Source organism: Mobula hypostoma, chromosome 9 (genome assembly GCF_963921235.1).
Source record: "Mobula hypostoma chromosome 9, sMobHyp1.1, whole genome shotgun sequence".
Lineage (NCBI taxonomy): Eukaryota > Metazoa > Chordata > Chondrichthyes > Myliobatiformes > Myliobatidae > Mobula > Mobula hypostoma.
This window is the reverse complement of record NC_086105.1, coordinates 150,147,867-150,164,940: the sequence shown is the minus strand read 5'-3', so window position 1 is coordinate 150,164,940 and position 17,074 is coordinate 150,147,867. Positions and strand designations below refer to the sequence as shown.

At 46.4% G+C, this 17,074-nt stretch overlaps 1 protein-coding gene across 2 annotated transcripts in view; it reads left to right on the top strand.

Annotated features, from left to right (window-relative positions):
* The window catches only part of LOC134352192 (nucleoside diphosphate kinase-like), a 50,119-nt gene that overhangs the window by 12,998 nt on the left and 20,047 nt on the right, over positions 1 to 17,074 (top strand). The window contains exons 2-5 of one of the 2 annotated variants that reach the window (XM_063059475.1): positions 3,251 to 3,381; positions 4,382 to 4,483; positions 5,699 to 5,811; positions 5,923 to 6,660. In XM_063059475.1, coding sequence (XP_062915545.1) covers positions 3,251 to 3,381; positions 4,382 to 4,483; positions 5,699 to 5,811; positions 5,923 to 6,043 — 467 coding nt within the window. In that variant the 3' untranslated portion in view covers positions 6,044 to 6,660. Of the gene's footprint in view, positions 1 to 3,250; positions 3,382 to 4,381; positions 4,484 to 5,698; positions 5,812 to 5,922; positions 6,661 to 17,074 lie in introns of those variants that run through there. The other variant, XM_063059476.1, reaches the window with a different exon arrangement.

The window sequence follows — 17,074 nt, the reverse complement described above, 5'->3', positions numbered from 1 at the left end:
ACGGTTGTACATTTCAGAAGAAGAAATCATCAGGCAGATTATTATTTAGATGGGGAGAAAATTCAAAAATCGGAAGTGCAAAGGGACTTGGGGGTCCTCGTGCAGGATACCCTAAAGGTTAACCACCAAGTTGGATTGGCGGTAAGGAAAGTGAATGCTATGTTGGCATTCATTTCAAGAGGAATAGTGTATAAGAGTAAGGAGGTGTTGATGAGGCTCTGTGGGGCATTAGTGAGACCTCATTTGGAATACTGTGTGCAGTTTTGGGCCCCCTATCTTAGAAAGGATATACTGATGTTGGAGAGAGTTCAGAGAAGATTTGCGAGGATGATTCCTGGAATGCAGGGGCTAACATATGAGGAGCGTCTGTCGGCTCTTGGATTGTATTCATTAGAGTATAGAAGAATGAGAGGGGATCTCATAGAAACGTTTCGAATGTTGAAAGGGTTGGACAGAGTAGATGTGGAAAGGTTGTTTCCCTTGGTGGGTGAGTCCAGGACAAGAGGCCATAGTCTTAGAATTAGAGAGTACCCAGTTAAAACAGAGATGAGGAGGAATTTTTTTAGCCAGAGGGTCGTGGATTTGTGGAATTCGTTGCCACATACAGCTGTGGAGGCCCGATCATTGAGGGTGTTTAAGGAGGAGATTGACAGGTATCTAATTAGTCAGAGTATCAAGGGATATGGGGAAAAAGCCGGAAATTGGAACTAGATGGGTGAATAGTTTAGCTCATGGGGGAGCTGCGGAGCAGACTCGATGGGCCGAATGGCCTACTTCTGCTCCTTTGTCTTGTGATCTTGTGACTGGTCATAATTTTAAGGTGATTGGAAGAAAGTACTGGGGGGGGGAGGATGTCCAAGGTAGGTTTTCTACACAGAGAGTGGTGGGTGTGTGGAATATCCTGCTAGTGATGGTGGCAGAGGCAGATACATTAGGGGTATTTAAGAATCTCTTAGGCATGTGGATGGGAGAAAAATGGAGGGATATAAGACCATAAGACATAGGAGCAGAATTAGGCCATTCAGCCCATCGAACCTGTTCTGCCATTCCATCATGGCTGAATCCGGATCCCACTCAACCCCGTACACTTGCCTTCTCGCCATATCCTTTGATGCCCTGACTGATCAGGAAACGATCAACTTCCACCTTAAATACACGCACGGACTTGGCCTCCACCACAGTCTATGGCGGAGCGTTCCAGATTTACTACTCTCTGGCTAAAACAATTACCTCTGTTCTAAAGGGTCACCCCTCAAATTTGAGACTGTGCCGTCTAGTTCTGGATACTCCCACCATAGGATTCATCCTCTCCACATCCACCCTATCTAGTCCTTTCAACATTCAGTAGGTTTCAATGAGATCCCCCTGCGTTCTTCTCAATTGTAGTGAGTACAGGCCCAAAGCTGCCAAACACTCCTCATATGTTAACCCCTTCATTCCAAGAGTCATCCTCATGAACCTCCTCTGGACTCTCTCCAATGACAACACATCCTTTCTGAGATATGGGACCCCAAACTGTTGACAATACTTCAAGTGCGGCCTGACTAGTGTTTTATAAAGCCTCAGCATTAACTCCTTGAAATAAATGCCAACATTGCATTTGCCTTCTTTACCACAGACTCAACCTGTAAATTAACCTTCTGGGAGTCTTGCACGAGGACTCCTAAGTCTCTCTGCACCTCTGATGTTTGAAATTTTCTCCCCATTTAGATAATATTTTGCACTATTGTTCCTTTTACCAAAATGCATTTCCAAACACTGTATTCCATCTGCCACTTTTTTGCCCATTCTTCCAATTTGTCTAAGCATTGCTTCCTCAGCACTACCTACCCCTCCACCTATCTTCGTATCATCCACAGACTTTGCCACAAAGCCATCTAGTCCATTACCCAAATCACTGAAACAATGTGAAAAGAAGTGGTCCCCAATACTGACCCCTGAGGAACACCACTAGTCACTGGCAGCCAACCAGAAAAGGCCCCCTTTATTCGCACTTGCTGTCTCCTGCCTGTCAGCCATTCCTCTATCACGCTTCTGAAAATCTAAGTAAACGACATCCATTGCCTCTCCTTTGTCCACCCTGCTTGTTACTTCCTCAAAGAACTCTTAACAGATTTGTCAGGCAAGATTTCCCTTTACAGAAACAATGCTGACTTTGAATTATTTTATCATTAGTCTCCAAGTACTTTGAAACATCATCCTTAATAGTAGACTCCAACACTTTCCCAACCACTGAGGTTAGGCTATAATTTCCTTTCTTTTGCCTTTCTCCCTTCTTAAAGAGTGGAACGACATTTGCAATCTTCCAGTCCTCTGGGACCATGCCAGAATCAAGTGATTCCTGAAAGGTCATGACCAATACATCTGTTATCTCTTCAGCAACCTCTCTCAGGACTCTGGGATGTAGTCCATCTGGTCCAGGTGACTTACCCACCTTCAGACCTTTCAGCTTGCCTGGCACTTTTTCCTTTATAATAGCAATGACACTCACTCCTGCTCCCTAACCTCACGGACCTCTGGCACACTGCTAGTGTCTTCCACAGTAAAGTCTGATGCAAGATACCCATTAAGTTCATCTGCCATTTCTTTGTCCCCCATTACTACCTCACCAGTATCATTTTCCAGTGGTCCAATATCAACTCTCACCTCACTTTTACTCTTTATATAACTGAAAAACTTTTAGTATCCTATTTTATATAGTTGGCCAGTTTGCCCTCATACACGTTATCTTTTCCCTTCTGTGGTTATGAGGGAGGGAAGGGTTAGGTTGATCTTGGAGCAGGTTAACATGGGGGGCCTGTGCTGTCCTGCAGTATTCTGTGTCCTATAGCCTTCCATTCTTCTATCTATGTGTCTCAGGGGCATTGAAGAGTCTCTTAAAAGCCCCCGGCATTAAACTGGCTCATCTCTCTCTGCAGTAAGTGTCTGTGATGCCTCCAGTCATGCTTCAGGTTGGAGGGGGCTGTCTCTTGGAAAGGGAAATGTTGGACAGTGTGGCTGGACTTGTGAGAAGGCTGTGATGGGTCGGTGTCTCAGAAGTGTAGGAGGGATCAGATTGATGTTGGATTAGGTTAAAGGGTTGGCACAACATTGTGGGCTGAAGGGTCTGTACTGTACTGTTGTAAGTGCCCACTGGGGAGGACGAGACAAATCGGCCCCTCCGTTCGGTTAAGCCTGTGGCTCCTGCGTCCTGGAGCCGTGGGTAAAGTGTGAACTGTTGACTTCTAACTCTTCCCTTCTGTCTCCTCAGGGGCCAAGGGGCTTTGTGAACAGACGCTGGTGGCAGTGAAACCAGATGGGGTGCAGAGGAGGCTCGTGGGAGAGATTATCCAGCGGTTTGAGAGACGGGGCTTCCAGCTGGTAGGCCTGAAGCTTGTGCAGGTACTGCAAGGTCCAAGTGCACTCTGCTTGCAAAGACAGCAGCCCTTCCTTAACTTGCTAGGACAAAGCGGGGTGGGACTTCCACAGTCAACGGGGGGACACTGAGCAGTGTGGTCGGACAGAGGGAACTGGAAGGAGCATTGGAGAGACGGTGGGATCTGGACCAGATGGAGAAATGGGCTGAAAAAAGGCAGGTAGACTTTAATGCAGACAAGTGTTAGGTATTGCTGTGTGGGAGAACAAACTAGGGTAGGACTTACACAATGAATGGTAGGGCACTGAGGAGTGTGGAACATCTGAGAGATATGGGAATACAGTACAGGTACAGGATTCCTTGAAAATGGTGTCATGCGTAGATAGGGCCGTAAAGAAAGCTTTCGGCACGTGGATCAAACAGGAGTTGAAATGTTATAGTTGTACAGTATAAGATGTTGGTCAGACCCCATTTGGAGTATCATGTGCAGTCCTGGTCAGCTACCTACAGGAAAGAGATCAATAAGATTGGAAAAGTGCAGAGAAAATTTACAAGGATGTTACCGGAACTTGAAGACTGGAGTTGTAGGGAAAGGCTAAACAAGTTAGGGCTATTCCCTGGAACGTAGGAAAATGAGGGGAGATGTGATACAAGTATACAAAGTTATGAGGGGCATAGATGGGTAAATGCAACCAGGCTTTTTCCACTGAGGTTGAGTGAGACTACAACTAGAGGTCATGGGTTAAAGGTGTAAGGTGAAATATTTAAGGGGGACCTGATGGGCAACAACTTCACTGAGAGTGTGGAATGAGCTGCCAGCGAAAGTGGTGGAGGCTTGGGTAGGGCGAGGTCGCTCTGTGACACGGTCTGCCCTGGGTAGAGTGAGGTCGCTCTGCCCTGGGTAGGGCGAGGTCGCTCTGTCGCCAGTATCTGTAACTCAATTCTTGTTGAGCTTGTGGACGAGCCCCACAAGATGGAATCGGGGCGGGGGGTTTGTGACACTGACTTTGTGCATCCTTGTTTCAGGCACCCCAGGACATTCTCTCGGCTCACTACCACGATCTGGCAGAGAAGCCGTTCTACCCGGCACTGATCGAGTACATGAGCTCCGGACCGATCGTTGCCATGGTGAGTTCCAGAGGACTAGCAGAAATGCGGTTACTCGATGGCCGAAAGGATGCCAATCTCCTAAAGCTCCAGGAAGGGTGTGGAAGCTTCAGAGAGGGTGCAGAGGAGATTTACTAGGATGCTGCCTGGATTAGAGAGCGTGTCATATAAGGATAGGGTTGAGCAAGCTAGGGTTCTTCTCTTTGAAGGGATGGATCATGGGAGGTGACCTGACAGAGGTGTACAAAATGATAAGAGGCAGAGATTGAGTAGACTTTTTCCCAGGTGAAAGTGGCTAATTCAGGAGTTATAATTTTAAAGTGATTGGAGGGATGTATGGTGGTGGGCGGGGGGGGGGGAGGATGTCAAAGGGTGGGTTCTTTACTCATCCACAACACTGAGGACCTCACGTGGTCTGTACACACCAGCTGTGTAGTGAAAAAAGCACAACAGCGCCTCTTTCACCTCAGACAGTCGAGGAAGTTTGGTATGGGCCCCCAAATCCTAAGAACTTTCTACAGGGGCACAACTGAAAGCATCCTGACTGGCTGCATCACTACCTGGTATGGGAACTGTACTTCCCTCAATCGCAGGACTCTGCAGAGAGTGGTGTGGACAGCCCAGCGCATCTGTAGTTGTGAATTTCCCATGATTCAGGACATTTACAAAGACAGGTATGTAAAAAGGGACTGAAGGATCATTGGGGACCCGAGTCACCCCAACCACAAACTGTTCCAGCTGCTACCATCCGGGAAACAGTACCGCAGCATAAAAGCCAGGACCAACAGGCTCTGGGACAGCTTCTTCCACCAGGCCATCAGACTGATGAACTCATGCTGACTTGAGTGTATTTTTATGTTACATTGACTGTTCTATTTATTATAAATTACTATAATTGCACACGTAGATGGAGATGTAACGTAAAGATTTTTATTTTTACTCCTCATGTATGTGAAGGACGTAAGAAATAAAGCCAATTTAATTCAATTCAGTGGTGGGTTTGGAACAGCCTGCCAAAGGTGGTGGTAGAGAGATACATTGGGGATGGATGTTCACGAGACTTTTAGACGGGCATATGAATGGTAGAGAAATGGAAGGCTACGTTTGAGGGAAGGGTTAGATTGATCTTGCCAGCTCAACATCCTGAGCCGAAGAGTCTGTACGTTCTGTGTTTGGGTGTTAACCCCTCACTCCCGGCCTCTTTTCCCTGCTCGATTTGTGGTGTCTCATCTGCAGGTGTGGGAAGGCCACGACGTGGTGAAGGTTTCTCGCACAATGGTGGGTGCCACCAGTCCCGGCGAGGCTCTTCCTGGGACCATCCGTGGGGACCTGTGTGTTCACATCAGCAGGTAGGAGAGGGGGAAGAGGGTGCACGCATCAGGGACCCACCTCCCACTGTCCGAGGGGAGATCCGAGCCCCACCCGCCTCACCTCCTGTAACGGACCGTCCCTCTTTCCAGGAACGCCGTCCACGCCAGCGACTCAGTTGAAGTGGCCAAGAAGGAGATCGGCCTGTGGTTCCGTCACAGCGAGCTGGTTCAGTGGGAATGTTGTGCTGCAGGCAGTACCTACAATATATAAACTGCAACCATCCGACAACACCAACTACCTCCATGGACAGTGTCAACAGTACATTCCGAAGCTAGAGAGCCATCTGTTACACAATCTCCTCCGACTTCCCCCGAACCCAGGGTGTTTCCTTCCTCCCCTCACTCTCCTCTTTGATGTCAGACTGGCTTCAGACCAACCACTCTTGTAAGGTGCCGATTAGCAATAAAATCGTTTGTGCCAAGCGCAGGGAATCGCTGCCTCATGTTTGAGGATTTTTATCAATAGACGGCCGACTTCAACAACTTCTATTGTGTTGAAACTCTTCATACCTCATGAAACAGCAAACCAAAGAGTGAAGAAACAGTGAAGTTAGAATCTCAGGTCTGGGTCTGGCTCTGGGCTTTTGCTGCTGTGATTCAGACCTGGTACAGGCAAGAGCCCAAAGTATGACAGTGAAATAGCCTACCACACACACACAGTGGCCACTCTGTTAGGTACACCTGATCAGCCAGTCAGCTGGCAGCAACTCAGTGCATAAAAGCATGCAGGCATGGTGAAGAGGGTCGTCTGTTGTTCAGACCAAACATCAGAATGGGAAAGAAATGTGATTTAAGTGCCTGTCACAAACAAGAGAAAAGCTGCAGATGCTGGAAATCCAAGCAACATGCACAAAATGCTGGAGGAACTCAGCAAGTCAGGCAGCATCCATGGAAAAGAGTCCAGTCGATGGGTTTGGGCTGAGACCCTTCATCAGGACTAGAGAGAGGAACAGATGAAGAGTCAGAGTGAGGTGGTGGGAGGGGAGGGGAGGAAGAAACACAAGGTGACAGGTGTAACTGGGGGTGGGGGGGAGGGGTGACGTAAAGAGCTGGGAAGTCAATCGGTGAAAGAGATACAGGGCTGGAGAAGGGGGAATCTGTTAGGAGAGGGCAGAAGGCCATGGAAGAAAGAAAGGGGGAGGTGCTGGGTAGATAAGGAGATAAGGTGGGAGAGGGAAACGGGAATGGGGAATGGCGAAGGAGGGAGATGGGCCATTACCGGAAGCTAGAGAAGTCAATGCTCATGCCATCAGGTTGGAGGCTACCCAGATGGAATATAAGGTGTTGTTCCTCCAACCAGAGTGTGATCTCATCACAACAGTGGGGACCACATGGATTGACATGTCAGAATGGGAATGGGAATTGGAATTAAAATGGGAGATCCCACTTTTTTTGGCGGACGGAGCATAGGTGCTCGGTGAAGCAGTCTCCCAATCTATGTCAGGTCTCACTGATACACAGGAGGCCACACCGGGAGCACCAGACACAGTAGATGATCCCAATAGACTCACAGGTGAAGTGTTGCCTCACCTGGAAGGACTGTTTGGGACCCTGAATGGTGGTGAGGGAGGTGGTGTAGGGACAGCTGAAGCACTTGCAAGGATACGTGCCGGGAGGGAGATCAATGACAGTGTCTTTGATAGTTTGGTTGAAGTATCTCTGAAACAGCTGATCTCCTGGGATTTTCATGCACAACAGTCTCTAAAGTTCACAGAGGATGGTGTGAAAAACAAAAAAACATCCAGTGAGTGGCAGTTCTGTGGGTGAAAACGCCTTAATGAGAGAGGTCAGAGGAGAATGGCCAGACTGGTTCAAGCTGACAGGAAGGCGACAGTAACTCAGATAACCACACGTTATCACATTGCTGTGCAGAAGATGCGCAACACGTTGGGAACGTTGTAGTGGATGGGCCCAGCAGCAGAAGACCACTTTATTAAGTGGTTGAATGTACGTTGATTAGATGGTAAAGGGGGTAGATGATGTACTTGCCTTGGTTTGCCACTGAGTTTGTTGTTTCAACTGTCCTGGAGGAACGCTCAGCCTGTGAGCGGGAGCAGGGGAGAGGGGGAGAAGGCGGGAGAGGAGATATCGGCAGCAACTTCATCGTCACTGATTCGACCACAACCTCCCAACAACTGAATCACGAGTTCCAATCCTGCTATTTCCACAAAGGAATTTAAATTAAGTTAATTAAATCAATTTAAAATAATCAAATTAAAATAAATGTAATTAGAAGCCCAGTATCAAGCATATTGCTGTTACAGCAGCTAAGTTTAAAATAAAAACCCGTCTAGTGAATGCCTTTACTGTGGATCTGAAGTTATCACTGGAGGGGAGCGGGGTCTGTTTTCGCATCCCACAGGGTGCGGTTGGGGCTAGCGTGACAGTCTCGTGATGCCTTTGGGCAGCAGAAAGTGAGACCATAAGGCATGGGAGATGAATTAGGCCATTTGGCCTGTCGAGCCAGCTCTGCCATTTGATCCAATTCTCCTGCTTCTCCCTGCAACCTTTCACACCCTGCTAATCAAGAAACCTATCAACCTCCGCCTTAAATGCACCCAATGACTTGGCCTCCATAGCTGCCGTTGGCAATGAATTCCACAGATTCACCACTCTCTGGCTAAAGAAATTCCTCCTCATCTCCGTACTAAATGGACATCGCTCTATTCTGAGGCTGTGCCCTCTGGTCCTAGACTCTCCCACAATGGGAAACATCCTCTCCACATCCACTCCATCTAGGCCTTTCATTATTCAATGGGTTTCAATGAGTTCCCCTCAATCTTCCAAATTCCGGTGTGTACAGGCCAAAAGTCCTCAAAACACTCCTCATAAGATAACCCTTTCATTCCCAGAATCATTCTTGTGAACCTCCTCTGAACCCTCTCCAATGTCAGCACATCCTTTCTTTGATAAGGGGCCCAAAACTGCTCACAATTCTTAAAGTGAGGCCTCACCAATGCCTTAGAAAACCTCAACATTACATCCTTGCATTTATATTCTAGTCCTCTCCACCGACTCAATCTGCAAGTTAATCTTCAGGGAATCCTGCAGGAGGACGCCCAAGTCCCTTTGCACTTTGGATTTTTGGATTTTCTCCCTGTTTAGAAAATAGTCCATGTTTTTAAGCCTTCTATCAAAGTGCATGACCCTGCACTTTCCAACACTATATTCCATCTGCCACTTCTCTGCCCGTTCTCCTAAACTATCCAAGTGCTTCTGCAGACACCCTGTTTCCCCAACACGACCTGCCCCTCCAACTATCTTTGTAACATCTTCAAACTTGGCCACAAAGCCATCAATTCATACAATGTAAAAAGAAGTGGTCCCTACACAGACCCCTGTGGAGCACCACTAGTCACCAGCAGCCAATCAGAAGAGGCCCCTTTATTCCCACTCTTTGCCTCCTGCTGAACAGTCAATGTTTTATCCATGCTAGTGTCTTTGCTGTAATACCATGGGCTCTTGTTAAGGAGCCACATGTGTGGCACCTTGTCAAAGGCACTCTGGAAATCCAAGTATACATCCACCAATTCTCCTTTGTCTATCCTGTTTGTTAATTCCTCAAATAATTCAAATAGATTCGTCAGGCAAGATTTTACCTTGGTTAGGAACAATTCTAACCATGCTGACTACAGCCTATTTTATCATGTGCCTCCAAGTACCCTGAAATCTCATCCTTAACAATCAACTCAAGCTAACTGGCCTATAATTTCCATTCTTCTGTCTCCCTCCATTCTTGAGTAGTGAAGTGACATTTGCAATTTTCCAGTCCATATAACCATGTAACAATTACAGCACGGAAAGAGGCCATCTCGGCCCTTCTAGTCCATGCCGAACACTTAATCTCACCTAGTCCCACCAACCTGCACTCAGCCCATAACCCTCTATTCCTTCCTGTCCATATAGCTATCCGATTTTACTTTAAATGACATATCAAACCTGCCTCTACCACTTCTGCTGGAAGCTCGTTCCACGCAGCTACCACACTCTGAGTAAAGAAGTTACCCCTCATGTTACCCCTAAACTTTTGCCCCCAACTCTCAACTCATGTCCTCTTGTTTGAATCTCCCCTAATCTCAATCGAAAAAGCCTATCCACGTCAACTCTATCTATCCCCCTCATAATTTTAAATACCTCTATCAAGTTTCCCCTCAACCTTCTATGCTCCAAAGAATAAAGACCCAACTTGTTCAACCTTTCTCTGTAACTTAGGTGCTGAAACCCAGGTAATATTCTAGTAAATCTTCTCTGTACTCTCTCTATTTTGTTGACATCCTTTCCTATAATTAGGTGACCAAAACTGTACACAATACTCCAAATTTGGCCTCACCAATGCCTTGTACAATTTTAACATTGCATCCCAACTCCTATACTCAATGCTCTGATTTATAAAGGCCAGCATACCAAAAGCTTTCTTCACCACCCTATCCACATGAGATTCCACCTTCAGGAAACTATGCACCATTATTTCTAGATCCCTCTGTTCTACTGCATTCTTCAATGCCCTACCATTTGCCACGCATGTCCTATTTTGATTAGTCCTACCAAAATATAGCACGTCATATTTATCTGCATTAAACTCCATCTGCCATCTTTCAGCCCACTCTTCTAACTGGCCTAAATCTCTCTGCAAGCTTAGAAAACCTACTTCATTATCCACAACGCCACCTATCTTAGTATCATCTGCATACTTACTAATCCAATTTACCACCCTATCATCCAGATCATTAATATATATGACAAACAACATTGGACCCAGTACAGATCCCTGAGGCACACCATTGGTCACCGGCCTCCAATCTGACAAACAGTTATCCACCACTACTCTCTGGTGTCTCCCATCCACGCACAAACCCATGTTGATTGTTCCTAATCAGACCCTGTCTATCCAGATGATTATATATACCATCTCTAAAAATTTACCCATCACTGACATCAAACTCACAGGCCGATAATTGCTAGGTTTACTCTTAGAACCCTTTTTAAACAATAGAACAACATGAGCAATACGCCAATGCTCCGGCACCATCCCCGTTTCTAATGACACTTGAAATATTTCTGTCAGAGCCCCTGCTATTTCTACAGTAATTTCCCTCAAGGTCCTAGGGAATATCTTGTCAGGACCCGGAGACTTATCCACTTTTATATTCCTTAGAAGCACCAGTACTTCCTCTTCTTTAATCATCATAGTTTCCATAACTTCCCTACCTGTTTCCCTTACCGTACACAATTCAATATCTTTCTCCTTAGTGAATACCGAAGAAAAGAAATTGTTTAAAATCTCCCCCATCTCTTTTGGCTCCGCACATAGCTGTCCACTCTGATTCTCTAAGGGACCAATTTTATCTCTCACTGTCCTTTTGCTATTAATATAACTGTAGAAACCCTTTGGATTTATTTTCACCTCACTTGCCAAAGCAACCTCGTATCTTCTTTTAGCTTTTCTAATTTCTTCCATAAGATTCTTTTTACATTCTTTATATTCCTCGAGCACCTCATTTACCCCATGCTGCCTATATTTATTGTAGATACTGTATCTCTCTTTTTCTGAACCAAGTTTCCAATATCCCTTGAAAACCATGGCTCTCTCAAACTTTTAACCTTTCCTTTCAACCTAACAGGAACATAAAGACTCTGTACCCTGAAAATTTCACCTTTAAATGACTTCCATTTCTCTGTTACATCCTTCCCATAAAACAATTTGTCCCAATCCACTCCTTCTAAATCCTTTCGCATCTCCTCAAAGTTAGCCTTTCTCCAATCAAGAATCACAACCGTGAGTCCAGACCCATCCTTCTCCATAATTATATTGAAACTAATGGCATTGTGATCACTGGACCCGAAGTGCTCCCCAACACATACCTCCGTCACCTGACCTATCTCATTCCCTAACAGGAGATCCAACACTGCCCCTTCTCTAGTTGGTACCTCTATGTATTGCTGCAACAAACTATCCTGCACACATTTTACAAACTCCAAACCATCCAGCCCTTTTACAGAATGGGCTTCCCAGTCTACATGTGGAAGATTAAAATCTCCCACAATCACAACCTTGTGCTTACTACAAATATCTGCTATCTCCTTACAAATTTGCTCCTCCACTTCTCGCTCCTCATTAGGTGGTCTGTAATAAACCCCTATAAGTGTTACTACACCTTTCCCATTCCTCAATTCCACCCAAATAGCCTCCATAGATGAGCCCTCTAATCTATGCTGCCAGAGCACCGCTGTAATATTTTCTCTGACAAGCATTGCAACACCTCCCCCTCTTGTCCCTCCGATCCTATCACACCTAAAGCAACGAAATCCAGGAATATTTAGTTGCCAATCACCCCCCTCCTGCACCATGTCTTCAACCACATGTTGATTTGTGCTACCTTACTATTTCTAAACCCGCCTGCAGGTGGCACTGGTAGCAATCCTGAGATTGCTATCCTGGAGGTCCTGTCCTTTAACTTGGCGTCTAACTCCCTAAACTCACCTTTCAGGACCTCCTCACTCTTCCTACCCACGTCATTGGTCCCTACATGGACGACGACATTCGGCTGCCCACCCTCCCCCTTGAGAATACTGAGAACTCGATCCAAGATGTCGCGGACCTTGGCACCAGGGAGGCAACAGACCATCCGGGATTCTCGATCTCTTCCACAGAACCTCTTATCTGTCTGCCTAACTATCAAATCCCCTATCACTACTACTCTCCTCTTTTCCCTCCTTCCCTTCTGAGCTGAGGGTCCCATCTCGGTGCCAGAGGCGCAACCACTGTAACCTGTCCCTGGTAGGTCGCCCCCATCAACAGTATCCAAAACGATGTACTTATTATTGGTGGGAACGGCCACAGGGGTGCTCTGCTCATTCTGTCTATTCCCCTTCCCTCTCCTGACAGTCACCCAGCTACCTCTTAGGGGTGACTATCTCCCTGTAACTCTAGCTGCAGCTCCAATTCCCTAAACTCAGTTTATCAGGAGCTGCAGCTGGATGCACCTTTTACAGGTGTAGTCATCAGGGACAATTGTGCTCACCCTGACTTCCCACATCCTGCAATCTGAGCACTCGACTGCCCTAACTGCTGCCTCCATTACCTAAGGTAATTAAATTAATTAAAGGAGCTTACCTCACTTGGAGTGAAGCTCTTCCTCAGCCTCTGCTCGCTGAAGCCTCTCGAGCCAAAGCCTTCCTACTCTGTCTCCCACTACTCCGTCACCCACTACAACATCGCCCGCTCCATTAATCTTGTCTTTTAAACACCCCGCTACCTCAAGGTCCGATTTACACGCACTTGCACAGTCGTGCCCCGTTCAACCGCCGAAGAAATGACCAACCTTTACAATCTTCTCGCTTTTAAACACTCCCGCTGCCTCACGGTACGATTTACACGCGCTTGCGCAGTCGTACCCTGTTCAACTGCCGGAATTCCAGAATTTAATCAGATTTCCAGAATTCCAGAATTTAATGATTCTTGAAAGATCATTACTAATGCCTTCATAATCTCTCTGGGGAGTGTACCTTCTGGTCCAGATGACTTACTGTATCTACCTCCAGACTTTTCAGCTTCCCAAGAACCTTCTCCCTAGTAATGGCAACTTCATACACTTCTGCCCAAACACTCTCGACTTCTGGCACACTGCTAGTGCCTTCCACAGTGAAGACTGATGCAAAATATTTATTCAGTTTGTTTGCCATTTCCTTGTCCCCCATTACTACCTCTCCAGCATAATTTTCCAGCGGTCCAAAATCTACTCTTGCTCTCTTTTACTCTTTATATGTCTGGGGGAAAAAAACCTTTGGTATCATTTTTGATATTGTTGGCTAGCTTATCTTAATATTTCATCTTTTCTCCCCAATGTCTTTTTAATTGCCTTTGTTGCTTTCCCAATCCTCTAACTTCCCACTAAATTTTACTCTATTAAATGCCCTCTGTTTTGCTTTTATGCAATCTTTGACTTCCCTTGTCAGCCAATGTTGCCTTTATAATACTACTTTGGGACGTATTTATTCTGTGCCTTCTGAATTGCTCCCATAAACTCCAGCCATTGCTGCTCTGCCATTATCTCTGCCAGTGTTCCCTTCCAATCAAATTTGGCCAGCTCCTCTCTCATGCCTCTGTAATTCCCTTTACTCCACTGTAGTACCAATATAACTGACTTTAGCTCCTCCCTCTCAAATTGCAGGGTGAATTCTATCATGATCACTGCCTCCTAAGGGTTCCTTTACCTTAAACTCCCTAATTAAATCCAGATCATTGGACAACACCCAGTCTAGAATAGCTGATCCCCTAATGGGATCATCCACAAGCTGCTCTAAAAAGCAAACTTGTAGGCATTCTGCAAATTCTCTTTATTGGGATCCAGCATCAACCTGATTTTCCCAATCTGTCTGCATATTGAAATCCCCAATGACTATCATAACATTGTCATTTTGACATGCATATTCCATCTTGCATTGTAATTTATATCTCACATCCTGGCTACTGTTTAGAGGTCTGTATATAATTCTCATCAAGGTGTTATTACCCCCACTTTCAAATCTCTTACTAACTCTTCCTTCAGTTAGTCCTGACGAAGGGTCTCGGCCTGAAACGTCGACTGTACCTCTTCCTAGAGATGCTGCCTGGCCTGCTGCGTTCACCAGCAACTTTGATGCGTGTTGCCTGTGTTATTACCCTTGCAGTTTCTTAACTCTATTCAAGGATTCTACATCTTCTGATCCCATGTCACCACTTTATAAGGATTTGATTTCATTATTTTTACCAACAGAGCAACCCCACCACCTGTCCTTTTGATACAATGTGTATCCTTGGATGTTAAGCTCCCAACTATAATCTTCCTTCAGCAAGACTCAGTGATGCCATCATACCTGCTAATCTCTAACTGTGCTGCAAGATCATCTACATTATTAAGTACACAGCCTGCATTCAGTCCTGTATGTCATACTTTTCGATTTTGTCCCCCTTTTCACACTGACTGTGATTTTGCCTTTTCATCTGCCTTTCTTGACAGCCTCACTACACACTGCCTGTGCTTATATACCAGCTGTCTCTTCCTCACTTAGATTTCCATCCCCCAGCCAAGTTAGTGCAACCCCTCCCCTACCGCTCTAGCAAACCTGCCTGCAAGGATATTGGTCCTCCTCGACTTCAGGTGTAACCTGTCCCCTTTGTACAGATCATATCATCCCCAGAAGAGATCCCAATAACCCAGAAATCTGAAACCCTGCTCCCCGCGCCAGTTTCTAAGTCACATATTCATCTGCCATATTATCCTATTCTTGCCCTCAGTGGTGCGTGGCACAGCAGCAACCCAGAGATTACTTCCCTGGAGGTCCAACTTTTCAGCTTGCTGCCTAGATCCCTAAATTCTTTCTTCATGATCTCCTCACTTTTCCTACCTGTCGTTGGTGCCAATATGTACTAAGCCTCATGGCTACTCACCCTCCTCCTTTAGAATGTCCCTGACCCTGGCACCAGAAAGGCAACATACCATCCAGGTGTCTCTATCACGACCACAGTATCTCCTGTCTACTCCTCTGCCTACGGACTCCCCTATCACTATGCAGAGCTCTTCTCCCCACTTCCCTTCTGAGCCGCAGAGCCAGAGAACAACATATTTATTATTGGGGGGGACCCACCACTGACTGTCCATTTCCCTTCCCTTTCCTGACAGTCAACCACTTCCCAGTCTTCTGCAACCTAGGGGTGACTACCTCCCTGTAGATCTTATCTATCACCTCCTCGGTCTTCCGCATGAGCCGAAGATCGTCAAACTGCAGGTCCAGTTCCTTAATACATTCTCTAAGGAGCTGCAGCTCGGTGCACATGGTGCAGATGTGGTTTTCTGTGAAGCTGGAGGTCTCCAGGAATTCCCACATCTGACACAAACCGGCCCCTAGAGCCATTCTTGCTGCTCTACGCACTAACAAAGAATGAAGTAATGAACCAGGTACATACCTTGCCCAAGCCTCCCCCCACTCTAATACTGGTCCAGCCCAACAATGGTCACGCTGCTTGTCCCAGCCGTATTTTTATTTGCCTTTCCTAATGCATATGACCTCCTGCGCCACCAAAACTGCATGAAAGCAGGGTTGAAGGAGGTATTGTTCAGCATGGGCTCTTCCTGTGCCCTTCTGCAGTGTTCCAACAGGGTCGACTGGGCAAGGTGCAGCTTGTTAACAGTCAGGATTGGTAGCTACGGTCTCTGTCAATCACTGACCTGTGGTGCAGTCTTTCTCTGTATTAAGAGAGCCTGACCTCCCCACCATCCACTCAGACAGGTCCTAATCATTCCATAAGATACAGGAGCAGAATGAGCCCATTCGGCCCACCGAGACGGCTCTGTCATTCCATCATTTCCCCTCCCAACCCCATTCTCCTGCCTTCTCCCACAAGATGGACTCTTGACCTCACAATCTACATCGTAATGGCCTTTCACATTATTGTCTGCCTACCCTGCACTTTCTCTGTAACTGAATCTGACAAATAATTGTCATTATTTTACCCTGTAGTACCTGGATGCACAGTTGATACGTTTGGACGGCATACCAATGTGTGTAATGAGGTGGGAAGAGTGAAAACATACAAGAGACAGGTATTTGACTGTGCGGGGAATAGAGGGGAAAAAATTAAAGATTTATCTTGAAGCAACACACATCAAAGTTGCTGGTGAACGCAGCAGGCCAGGCAGCATCTCTAGGAAGAGGTGCAGTCGACGTTTCGGGCTGAGACCCTTCGTCAGGACTAACTGAAAGAGTTAGTAAGAGATTTGAAAGTGGGAGTGGGAGGGGGAGGGATGGAGCCAAGAGCTGGACAGGTGATTGGCAAAGGGGATATGAGAGGATCATGGGACAGGAGGCCCAGGGAGAAAGAAAAGGGGGAGGGGGGGAAGCCCAGAAGATTGGTAAGGGGTATAGTGACAGGGACAGAGGGAGAGAAAGAAGAGAGAGAGAGAGAGAAAGAATGTGTGTATATAAATAAATAACGGATGGGGTACGAGGGGGAGGTGGGGCATTAGCCAAAGTTGAACACCTACGCTCTGTCCGCCAGATTTATCTTGAAATAGTTTTAAGATTAGTTTTCTTGCAGAACTGACTTGCCCACAGAAGGCAAAGAGTGGTTGTAGACAGGTCATTTTCTGCATGGAGGTCAGTGACCAGTGGTGTGCCTCAGGGATCTGTCCTGGGACCGTGACTCTCTGTGATTTTTATAAATGACCTGGATGAGGAAGTGGAGGGATGGGTTAGTAAGTTT